This window comes from Myxine glutinosa, chromosome 1, assembly GCF_964187855.1.
Source record: "Myxine glutinosa chromosome 1, kmMyxGlut1.1, whole genome shotgun sequence".
In the NCBI taxonomy this organism is placed as follows: domain Eukaryota; kingdom Metazoa; phylum Chordata; class Myxini; order Myxiniformes; family Myxinidae; genus Myxine; species Myxine glutinosa.
The window spans coordinates 356995771-357007949 of NC_136261.1; the positions used below are offsets into that span (position 1 = coordinate 356995771).

General features: G+C 47.6%; 1 protein-coding gene across 14 annotated transcripts in view; it reads right to left on the reverse strand.

Annotated features, from left to right (window-relative positions):
* Nucleotides 1-12179, reverse strand: part of ZFYVE28 (zinc finger FYVE-type containing 28) — a 129647-nt gene that overhangs the window by 47829 nt on the left and 69639 nt on the right. For all 14 annotated transcript variants that reach the window (XM_078769947.1, XM_078769954.1, XM_078769948.1 and 11 more), the window contains exons 8-9: nt 7244-7345; nt 5227-5593 (exon numbers count right to left, since the gene is read on the reverse strand). In XM_078769947.1, the coding sequence (XP_078626073.1) occupies nt 5227-5593; nt 7244-7345 (469 nt within the window). The remainder of the gene's footprint in view (nt 1-5226; nt 5594-7243; nt 7346-12179) is intronic.

The following is a 12179-nucleotide window of genomic DNA, read 5'->3' on the forward strand; positions in this document are numbered from 1 at the left end:
AAACTTCTTCCATGCACATCTCACTCGAGCAACCGTTGCCGAGTCTGATCCACCTTCTCCATTCAGCATGTCTCCGAGGTAGCAAAATGTTTTCACACCTTCCAGCTTCACGCCGTCTCCAAGATCCAACTCAACATTTCCTCCATCTGCAGCTCCCTCTGTGCACACCTTACATTTGAATGTAGCTGCCACACTGGTTAATGACCCTCTCAGACCACTACATTTTTGATGAACCCACTCAGCGCACATTGTACACTGAATGGAGTTCACTCCGACACCCTTCCTACACACAGCACAGGGCCACTTCCCAGTTCTTTCCACCTCACCACATGCTTTACCACTTGCCATCACCTTCGTCTTTCCGGTATTCACCTTCAGACCTTTTGTCTCCATACATTCCTTCCACGTGTTCATCTTTTCCTTCAGTCCATCCATACTTTCCGCAATCAACACCAGATCATCTGCATACAACAACTCCCACGGTAAACCCTCCTTTACGTTCTGAGCCAGCACCTCCATCACAGCTACAAATAGTAGTGGACTTAGTACCGACCCCTGATGCACTCCCACCTTCACCTCAAACTCACCACTGTTCCCGTCCTTCGTCCTTACAGCTGTGCGCGCTCTTTTGTGCATTGCCATCACTACTCTGATCAACCATTCCTCCACTCCTAACTTCCTCAATGCCCATGTCAATACTTTGCGTGGAACCCGATCGAATGCTTTCTCCAGATCAACAAACCCAAGAAACAACTTCTTCCTCTTCTCCATGTACTTCTCCTGCAACTGCCTTACAATGAAAAGCGCGTCTGTCGTTCTTCTTCCTGGCATAAATCCAAACTGCATTTCGTCGATCTTCACTTTCTTCCTTATCCTCCTCTCCAACACCCTTTCCAATACCTTCATTCCATGCTCCAATAACTTTATCGCTCGGTACGAGCCACACTCCAGAGGGTCACCTTTCCCCTTGTATAGAGGGACGAGGGTACTCAGTTCCCAATCCACTGGAATGCGGCCTTCTTTCACCACCAGATTACAGATCTCTGTCATTCTCTTCACACCCCAACTTCCTGCTGCCTTCAACATATCTCCCACAACTCCCGTCGGCCCTCCCGCTTTTCTACCCTTCATTGCTTTTATCGCTTCCTCAACTTCCTTCTCAGTTATCTTCTCTGCCGGTCCTAAAACTGGGTTACTCTCTATGTTGCCATCCCATTCATTCTCTGTATTCAACAGCATTTCCATATATCTTTTCCATCTTCCTTTAATTCCATCTGGGTCGAAAACGATTTGTCCCACTTCATCCTTCAAGCAGCTCACCCCCATCACATCACACCTCTCTTTCGCTATCTGCTTTGCAATCCTGAATACTGCTTTCTGACCCTCTTCCGAATCCAAGCGTTCTCCAAACATTTTCCTACATGCCTCCTGGGCCTTTGCTACCTCTTTCTTTGCAGCCTTCCTGGCTGCCTTATAACTTTCATGCTCTGCTGTTTCTGCTCCCGTACCCTTCACCTTCTGCCACTCCTTGAACTTCTTCCTCTTCTCGTCAATCCTCTTTCCAACTTCATCATCCCACCACCATGTTTCCGAGTGCCTCGGTGGTCCTTTTGTCCATCCACATACCTCACCAACGGCTCCCAACAGACAAGCTTTCATTGACATCCAACCACTTTCAAGCTCAACCACATCATCCTCGACCCTACTCAGCCTCTCTTTTAATGCCTCCCTTACTGTCACCTCTTTCAACCTCCACACCTTCATTCTCGGTTGGTACTTCACCCGCCGAGCTCTCCTCGCACCTTTCACCCTTACGTCGCAGAAAACCAAGTGGTGCTGTGAAACAGCCTCCTCCCCCGGGATCACCTTTGTGTCTCGGAGGTGCCCCCTATCTCGCCTACGCACCATCAGGTAGTCAACGGTTGTCGTCGACCCACCTGACGTGTATGTAACAAGCTTATTATCCTCTTTCTGGAACTGAGTATTACAAATCAACAAATCAGCTCCATCAGCAAACTCCAAAATCCTTTCACCTTCTCCATTTCTCACACCATATCCGTAACCCCCATGAACTCCGTCAAAACCATCCATACTCCTTCCTAAATGTCCATTTAGGTCTCCTCCTACCACAACAACTTCCTCATCCTTCACGTTTTCCATCAGCTTCTCTATCGCACACCAGAACTTGTCCTTCTCTTCATCGCTCCGACCAACCTGTGGAGCATATCCCGAGATGACGTTCACCAAGAGCTTTCCAATCATCATTTTTACCATCATCAACCTATCACTCACTCTAGTCACACTCACCACACTGTCTACAAACTCCTCAGAAAACAGGACACCAACACCATTCACGCCCTCCAAGCACCCTTGCCACACAAACTTGTATTTCTGTCCCTGCCTACCCTTCACCATTCTCACACCACTTCCCTTCCATCTCGTCTCTTGCACACAACATATGTCCACTCTTCTTCTGACCAATACTTCCACCACTTCTCCTGATCTCCCTGTCATTGTCCCTACATTCCATGTCCCAAACCTCAGAAACCGATCTCCACTTCGGGCTGTACCCTGCCGACATGTATTTGTAATTGTCATGGTTCTCTTTTTGAGGCAATGTTTTTTTTAATGTTCTTGCATGCACAGCTCGTTTCAAATCCCCCCACAACATCTCGATGGGATTTAGATCCGGGCTTTAACTTGGCCATTCCAGAACCCTCCATTTCTTTCTATTCAGCCATTCCTTGGTAGATTTACTGGTATGTTTAGGGTCATTGTCATGTTGCAAGGTCCACCTTCGGTTGAGCTTCAACTTTCCGACAGATGGCCTCACATTATCCTCAAGCACCCTCTGGTACAATGAAGAATTCATAGTGGATTCTATGTTGTTGAGCTGCCCAGGCCCTGATGCAGCAAAGCTGCCCCAAACCATAATTTTTCCACCACCATGCTTTACAGTTGGTATCAGGTTCTTGTGGTCAAATGCTGTCTTTGGTTTTCGCCAAACATGTCTTCTGGTACTGTGGCCAAATAGCTCTACCTTTGACTCATCTGTCCAGAGCACATTGTTCCAGAAGTGCTGGTCTTTGCCTCAGTGTTCAATGGCAAACTTTAGTCTTGCCCTGATGTTCTTTCTGGACAGCAAAGGTTTCCTCTTGGCACACCTCCCATGTAGATCAAATTTGTGCAGCCTCTTTCTAATTGTAGACTCGTGCACTTTGACATCAACAGTGGCAAGAGCTACCTGTAGGTCCCGTGATGACATTCTGTGGTTCTTCGAGACTTCTTTCAGCATCTTGCGGTCTGCTCTCGGGCTGAACTTGCTGGGGCGGCCTGGCCTGAACAAGTTGGCAGTTGTTTGGAATCTTCTCCACTTGTAGATGATCTTCCGGACAGTCGAATTATTGATTTCAAATTGTTTGGAGATCGTTTTTCAATCCCTTCCCAGACTCGTAGGAATCTATAACCTTCTTTCTGAAGGCCTCGGAGAGCTATTTTGATCTAGGCATGGTGACGCCGCACACTTCAACAACAAAGAGCAAACCAAACTAAATGTCTGAGGTTTAAATGATTGCACCTGATTCTAATTTGAGGTATTTGAAGTAGTGATAAATGTAGGGGTGTACTTACTTTTTCCACATGCGAAATTTGCATTTATGTTTATTTAAATTATACAATGGATTACACAATGTAAATGTTTCATGATATTTGTTATATTATATCACCTTTATCTATCAATATTGTTGAAATGAAGATCAAATAGCTGTATGTTGAAATATGTTGAAAAAGTCAAAACTTTACATGGGGTGTACTTACTTTTTCACATGACTGTATCGAAAGATACTTCTCAAAGCAATAGAAAAACATATAAAAAGTACATGAAAGGAGCACACAAACAACAAGAACATTTTTTTTTTTTTGCAATTACGCAAATATTAGTATTCCAGTCAGCGAAGCGACGGGTCTTATGTGCCAGTATGTATTAAAGAGCTCCTTGGGACTCCTGCACTGGTTACACTGATGTATTTAGGTGACAGTTGCCAGTGTTTTTACTTGCCAGGTTTTCAAATTAAACTGGTAACTTTTAAATGAAAATAACAAAATCTGACGAAAAAACAAAAATACAATGCAGAAGTGATCCAGTTACATGATATACTTGAAAGCCTCATCAAAATGTAGGCAATCCATATCTTCCCTTTTCCCAATGGTCCGTCTCCGCCGGCCCATTTTGGTATTATTGTGAAAAGTCCCAAAGGTCAATTGTCCAATTACAAACCTTTTCAAGTCAGCCGGGACATTCCAGGAATCGTCAGAATTTCCCATTCAGTCATCAAGTAAAAGATACGCACGATGAAACGATCCCGTCAAATCAGCCTCATGGAGGTTTTTGTCTTACAGGTGAACCGTGATAGACACGTGTGTTTTTACTGTTATATTTAAATACTAGCAGAGTACCCGATCTAGGCGATCTTGTTCCAAGCATGCAACACGTTCTTCTGACAATACCTTTATTTGGGTGGTGTATAAGCAACTGACAGCTGCCTCAATCGCTCCCAGAAAAAAAATAATCCGGGTTACATGCATGAAGCAAAAACATGCCTACTGCTTATAATTGAAAACACCTCACTGCACTGGAAAACGTGGAGACAGGAATACTGTCCTGTAAAGGCCGGAACTTGTAATACCCTCTTCCACCTGGAGGGGGCGATACACAATACACATTTACATTGATAATTTTCTTCCTCAAGACCACCCGCACACCCCGGCCACCAAGACCTCCCCACACTCTGGCTCCCCAAGACCACCAGAAAAGATAGGAACACCCATATGCGCTAATTGGGGTCATGCTCAAAACCTTGATCTTTTCTACCCCCGCTAATTTCACCCCAGATTCACTTTTTTGAAATACCAACTTCCTTCCTGGAAGTCCTTGCAGTGTCCATGTGTTTTATACTTCTCCCACCCCTCACCCCCTTCCCACACCTCCTCCCCTCATACCCCCCCCCCACAGATCTCCCGATGTCCCTGCTCTCAAATGTTGTGTTTGTGTGCTTCCCCTTCTCTCCCCATCTTGTCTACCGCTACCCTTATTATATGTTTTGTGTGTCTGTTTGATTTTTTGTGGAATAAATGTTAGCTTACACGAGCCTCGATCCTGTATACAAAAAAAACAAAAAAAAAAACAATCAAATAAATGTAATCTTTGCAATCTTGGTTACTTCCTACCTGTTCGAAGGGACTCACGACATGCCGGGCCGGTGAAGGATTGCTGCTGGGTGGGGAGAGAAGGCAGTGCATCACACTCCCCGCCCGGTGCACCAGGGCCGAGATCTCAGCCTGCTCGTGCGCGTCAAACTGCAGGGAGCATGCGAGGTCTGCTTGGTATCCAGGTAAAGGCACGGAGGGCTCAGGGGATGACACTAAAGAGTCTGTGATCTCAGGGAGAGTAGGAAGAGGAACATGGTTGTTTGAGGATGAGGGAGAAGAACTTTGAGGATGACTTGTTCCTGGGAGACTTGGATGATCCAGCGAGGCACACAAGCTGCGTTCCAGTGTATCCTGCTCCTCCAGAGTCAAAGTTCGGAGAAGGTCCCTGTGTGATACAATAAAAACAGTTATAATTTCCAATAATGAATAAAACTTGAAATGTAATAATACTTCATAATACTCAACCTCACCTCATGAGAACTGTGAACGGTAAAGCACCTGCTTCTTAGAATGGTGACCAAGTTTGGTGTAATGAGGTTAGTCCAGTTGGTATTTGAGCTGCCATCTTGATCATAGTTACCAAATTTATGGGTACTTTCGGGCTTCAGTATCCAGACCGTTATTGCCATGCTTAGCATGCACCGAGTAGTTAACTCTGCCGCCGAGCTGTGTAGAGGTCATGTTTTCACCTGTCTGTTTGTTTGTCGGTTTGTGAACTGGGGAGGTATCTCAAGACGTTGTGGATGGACTCTTGTGACCCTAAGTTCCCACCCACCCCTGGGACATCAATCAATTGGAGGTCAAATCCAAAAAATCTTTACATATTTAATGTGTCCCACAATGTTTTTTTTTGTATACTGAATCGAGGCTCGTGAAAGAGCTAACATTTATTTCACAAACAAATCAACCAGACAAACAAAATATACAAAAAGAGGGAGTGGAAGACAAGATGGGGAGAGAAGGGGAAGCACACAACCACAACATTTGAGAGCAGGGAGAAGTGTGGGAGTAATTTGTTAGTAATACTCATGTTGATTGCATATACAAAGTTTCTTTAAAAACAAGTTTTAAAATGTTCCCATAATTGCATTTTTTGGTATTTGACATTTAGCCCTGGAAGTAAACGCCGGTAGTCCATTGCTGCTGGAACATTTTTGCCCACTCCTCCATGCAGAATGGAGGTATGCCTACTGCTTATAACTCTGTGTGATACAATAACAGGTCCAGGGGGCCGGACCCAAAAATGATACTGCTCTTGCACCTTCGTGCCATGGGTTGATCATAACGACCAAGTTTGGTTAATTTCTGCACAACCCTTTAGGAGGAGATAGGACGACAGATAAACAGAGCCAAATACAAGAGCCAGAAAGTCGGTCTCGGTCTCTCTTTCTCTCTCAGTGACACAGCCTCTCTCGGAGACACAAAGTCATGAATCTATTTCTCTCATATAACCAGAACCATAAAAGCTCACCATTCCATAAAACCATAAAAGCTCATCTCTAAGGTTCTCAGCCTGGGAGTCACACAGCCCAGAGAGCACAGCCATTAAGCATACCCCCCCTACCCCACCCCTCCTCCATAGCCATCAGTGCCTCAACGATAGCCAAGAGCGAGACCAGACCAGGGGAGGTGACCGAGAGCGTGCCTGCATTATACCCCTCAGAACTCCACGAAAGCCACACGCGTCACACTTACCCACACTGACTTCGGTTCGTCTTGTGTTTCCCAACTGAGTCTGCGTGTGATACTTAGCATTAAGGAAACCGTGCTACTGTTACCGTCCATTTAACCAAGCTGTCTGGTTATCTCTGTATTTGTAAATTGCATTTTCACTTCCCGTGCCTCCATCCCCAGTATTTATTAATTAAACCTGTTTGTTTTTAAATGAGTGCTGTATACTTGAGTCGCGATGTAGTCATCCTGCATAACGAAATCCCCTGGTTAAGCCAACCACGTGTGCCGAAACCAAGTGCAAGTTTACAATCATATTGTTATTTAGCTGTACATCATACATACATTGTCTTGAACTACTGACCTGACTTTGCGCAGTAGGGTGTGAAAGGGACGAAACAGCTCAGACATGTCGTCTGGGATGCGTCCTGGGTCCAAGGGCCCTTCAGGGTATACAACCAAACCACTACAACAAAAAGGGGCAAAATGGATTAAAAAGGGAAGAAAATAATGAAAACTTGTAACAATGTCTTTCAATAATTATCAGTTCCATTTACATCCATGCTCTTTCCAGTGTGCTGGTGGTGCTGCTGAAGATGTCACCAAAGAGAGAATGACTGCCTTGTCAATGCTCTTTACTTACCAATTGTTCCGTTAGAAATAATAAATTAGAAATAATGGAAAATGAGCTCCTGCATTATGAAGGTTCGCATAACGAAGGGATACAAGAATACCTAACCCCTTTGTTAAGTGGGGGATACCTGTATATAGAGATCAGACCCCATTACTGTAGTAGGTACCAGGAAGAAAGTGCCATACAACAGCTATTGCTGCATGCACCATGACCAACAGGAAATTCCTGCCACACATAAATCTGTCTGTGGTACACAAAAAAGTTCTGGGAGCAGCCAGGAAATTTAAATTATAGAAAAACTTCCGGTCTAAACATTTGCATTGACTCCGCCTATTAGGCACGAGCTTAGCAGAGCTACAGCCCCCTACATCTTCGTAGGATTGTACTGCAGCCAATACCGGGAAGATAATTTAATTCTCAATTTCATAGGCAAGTCCACCCCAGAGAGGAAACATCTACGGACATGCGTTTTAGGCTAGTTGGCCCTCATCAGTATAGAGCAGAAGCTCTGGGGATTCTCTTCCCGGTATTGGCTACAGTACAATCCTACGGAGATGTAGGGATCCATAACTTTGCTAAGCTCGTGCTTAACAGGCAGAGCCTATTAAACTGTTTAGCCAGCAGAGCCTTTAAAATATTGTTGCGGATATGGGACTTGGCCTCAATATCCGCTTGTAAATACTCCCCTATTTCCCCAATACTCCCCAACTATCCCCAATCCCCCATTCCCTAGTCCCATTGCCTGTAAATAACACTCTGTAGAACCGACCTTCCCCTTTTTCCCCCATTAAATGTCGTGCCCAGGTCCACCGCATCTCACGTAGACAACTTTCGGACATCTTGCTAGTTATTCTTAGTCTATGTCAGTTAAGGACTCGTTTCCATTAATTCTGACTCTTCGTTGCACCAGAATGTGATTATATGGCACCAGTAGTGAGTTTAGGACCTTCCCATACCTCCTCCCATCTTCTTCCCCAAACAACAACTACAACAACAACTACAACAACGGCGCGCGCGGGGAGTGTGCGTCCTCACTCCGGCTCGGTTAGCCGCCATTACCCATGCGCTCCACGGGGTTACCACGAAGGGGCTGGCTGTCAGCTCCTCGTCAAGGGCGGAGCCTGGTAACCCCCCCGCACCCAATAAGAAGGGCGGACCGATTCCATCTGGGGCGGAGCTAACGAGCCGAGGGCGTGTCACTCCCCGCCGGATATACGCAGCGACTTACCGGATGTGAGGAGAGATGCGCCCCCAGCTTGGAGAAAGAGAAGTCACTACCTCCAAGCGCTGAGAGACCTCCTGCATCTTTTGGGCCGCGCTATCCTGTCCCTGAGCACAAGGTGCACCTTGTGCTGGCCATCGAATACCCGCTTTCCTTGCCATCAATCCCCGTGTGAGTCAGTTTTTGTCCTGTTTATCTGTGGTCTGTCGGGAATAAGATAAGTGTGTCTAAGTGCCTGCCTTTCTATGCTGTCCCTCTTGTAGTTGTAATCTGACCTTCCGCCCTAATATAACCTCCTCCGGAGGTCTTGAGAACTGAACCCTTGATGTCGTGTCATTTGAATCCCAGCCGTTGTGTCCTTTTCCTTCATTGACCTAGCATAGCGCGACTCGGACAAGGTTCGAGTATAATCGGGTAACTTGTGCGGACACGGCGGCCATTCCGCTCGGCCCACCATAACATCAAAGTCGTGTCTGTAACAATTGGTGTCAGGAGTGTCGGATTCGGACCTGGGACTAAATTTGTTAGGCCCAAACTTTGGGAGGTAGAATTCGATCCGGAGCGCGTTTTTTCCGCGCTCGAAATTATAACGGCGAAATTTGATTTGTTTTACGGAAATAAAAACCCGAATTTTGAAAATCGCGCTATGGCAGACCAAGACAGCTGGGGTCCGGTAGAGGAGAGTGAGGCAGGGTCGGTCCAGGACCAAATTGAGGGACGCGAGGAGAGCGAAGCAGCGAGGGTAGCAGACGCACAAATTAGCGTCGTTGCGCCCGACATTGCGGGTGCGCAAAATGGCGCCTTGCTGGTCGCGGCGCCCGCGACCATGGCAGCGCCCCTGGTGGATTCGAACCTTTTCCTCCTGCAAATGAGGGCCTTTATGGAACAAATGGGAGACCAAATTGGAGGTTTGGGGAGCCGGATGGATGCTCAGAGTGAGCAAATGAGGGCTGATAGTGAGCGATTGGAGGGCCAAATGGGGTTAATGAGGGACGAAGCGAGGGGTACCGGTGAGGGGTTAGACAATAATTTTAAGGGATTAGACGAGAAATTTGGGAAATTAGACAGTAGATTAGGGGAAATACAGGAGGGGTTAATGGGGGTAGAAAACAGAATGGCCGCTCAAGAGAATCAAATGGAAGGGATGCAAAAAGGGTTAGAGGGGTTAGAAAACAGGATGGAAGGCAAATTGAGGGACATGAGGGACCAAGCGGAAAGGGAAGTTAAACAAATGGGGCAGCAGATAGAGGGGGTCAGAATGGGGGTAGAAACCAAACTGGATGCTCACAGGGAGGAAATGGAGCAGATGAGGGTGGCATCTGGGCAGGAGATGCAAGTGATGGGAGAGGAGATCAGAAGAGGAGTGAGTGAGGAGGTCGGAGGAGTGCGCGAGGAGGTGAGGCACTGTAAGGAGCACATGGAGAAGGAGGTGAGAAAGGGGACTGTAAAGTTACAAGGGGGCATAGAGGACCTGACGCAGGAGGTGGAGCAGCTGACGGTGGGACAGACGGAGTTAGTGGAGCAGGTTCAAAGGAACACTGCGGTATTAGGAGGTTTAAAAGCGACACAGAAAGAACTAAAAGATGACTTGGTAGCGACGAAGAGGGAATGTCAGATGGTACGTGAGGGACTGACAACGAGGCTGGACGAGGTGATAGAGGTAATGGAGACGAAGGACCGGCAGGTGAGGACGCACATGGAAACGGTCAAGGTAGCCTTGGAGGACGAGCTTGAGGAGACATACCGGGGAATAAAAGAGGTGAAGCAGAAATTAGAAGAAGTGGAAGAAGGGATGAGCGAAATTAAGAAGCGACGGAGAGGGGATAAGAAAGAGATAAAAGAGGAGATAAAAGAATTGGTCCAAAGTCTGTGTTTGGATCGTGATGATGTGCTCATTAACCGGATGAGGGATTCGCAGGTGATGGAGGAGAAGCGAAGAGGAAGAGGACCTGGTGTAAGTGGTGACCAATATGGTCGTGCGTATGATGCGCCAGGTGATTTAATGAGCTTGGGGGTCGAGATGGACCCGGGTGTTCGTGAGAGGCCACTGGTGAAGTGTGCGACAGGTCTGGTGTGCGAAAAAGGAGGTGTGCGAGGAAGTCCGACTCTGGGGTGTGTGAGGAAAAAGTGCGTGCCAAGGAGTGAGGGTGCTGGCGAGAGTGAGTCGGTCGTAGCGTGTGTGCGAGGGAGCACATGGAAGCGCGGTGTGGTAAGTGTTACAGAGGGTGTGACGGGAGAGTGTGCGCGAGAAAGGTGTGTGACGGACAGGTGCATGGGGAAAGAGTGCGCTGTCAAAAGTAAGGAAGAATGCACACCTGTGGTGAGTGTTACAGAGGGTGTAACGGGAGAGTGTGCGCGAGAAAGGTGTGTAACGGACAGGTGCATGGGGAAAGAGTGCGCTGTCAAGAGTAAGGGTGAGTGCGCTGTCAAGAATGGAGGTGAGAGTAGTGAGAGTGACAAGGAGCGTGAGTTGGTTGTGACAGGTGAGAAAGGATGCACACCTGGAATGGTAGAGCGTGAGTGGGAATGCACGCTGGAGTTGGTGGTGAGGCACGTAGTTGGGTGTGCGAAGGAGAGCACACCTGTGATTGTCACAGAGGAGGTGACCGAGGAGGGGGTGCGAAGAGGTGTGTTGGTGAGGTGTGCGACCAACGAATGTGTGCCAAGGTGTTCGGTGGTCAGGTGTGTGACCAAGTCTGTGAGTGGAATGAGAGTACCTGGGTGTGTAAGGAAAGGTACGACGAGGAGCATGGAGACGGCTGGATGTGTGAGCAAGGAACGGGCTGCGGGGTGTAAGAATCCAGGTGAAGCATCGACGGTAACCAGGTTAGAGGTTAGGTCGACTTTTAGCCGAAGCGGGCCCTCGGTGCGTGCTGGGCCTCGCGTGGAACGGCCGCGTCCGTGCTCCACTAGGCGGAGCGGGCAGCCCGATAGAAAGGGTCGTCATGGCGACCACTTTTTGTTGAGGCATTCCGGCAGGTCGAGATCGAGCCATGGGATGGCTCCGTGCCGAGATGGTGCGTGGGATCTCGGCCCGGGTAAACCTCCTTCCCTGCACCGAATGCGGGACGTATCCAGCCGCTGGCACAGAACAACCCGCATTCATGGCTTGGCTTTACGAAGCCGGGCTTTGGACGGGAATTGGCGCACCGAGAGGCATTAGTGAGTAGACTGGGTGATGAGGTTAGTGTTTTGGCCCCGAAATTAGAGAAAAACAAAATTTGATGATTGGCAAGGGATTGGCAGTAGTGATTGGCAGATGATGGGTAGTGATTGGCAAATTTTTGATTTGTTGAAATTTGATGTGCAAAATTGGTAGTGAGCGATGGGCCCGGTGGGTAAGGGTGGCATCCTTGCCACCCTTCCCATATAGTGGGGGCAAATGCGCAATAGCTTATGGGGTGTATGGCAGTGAAAACTAGCCCGGGTGGGTTAGGTTATATT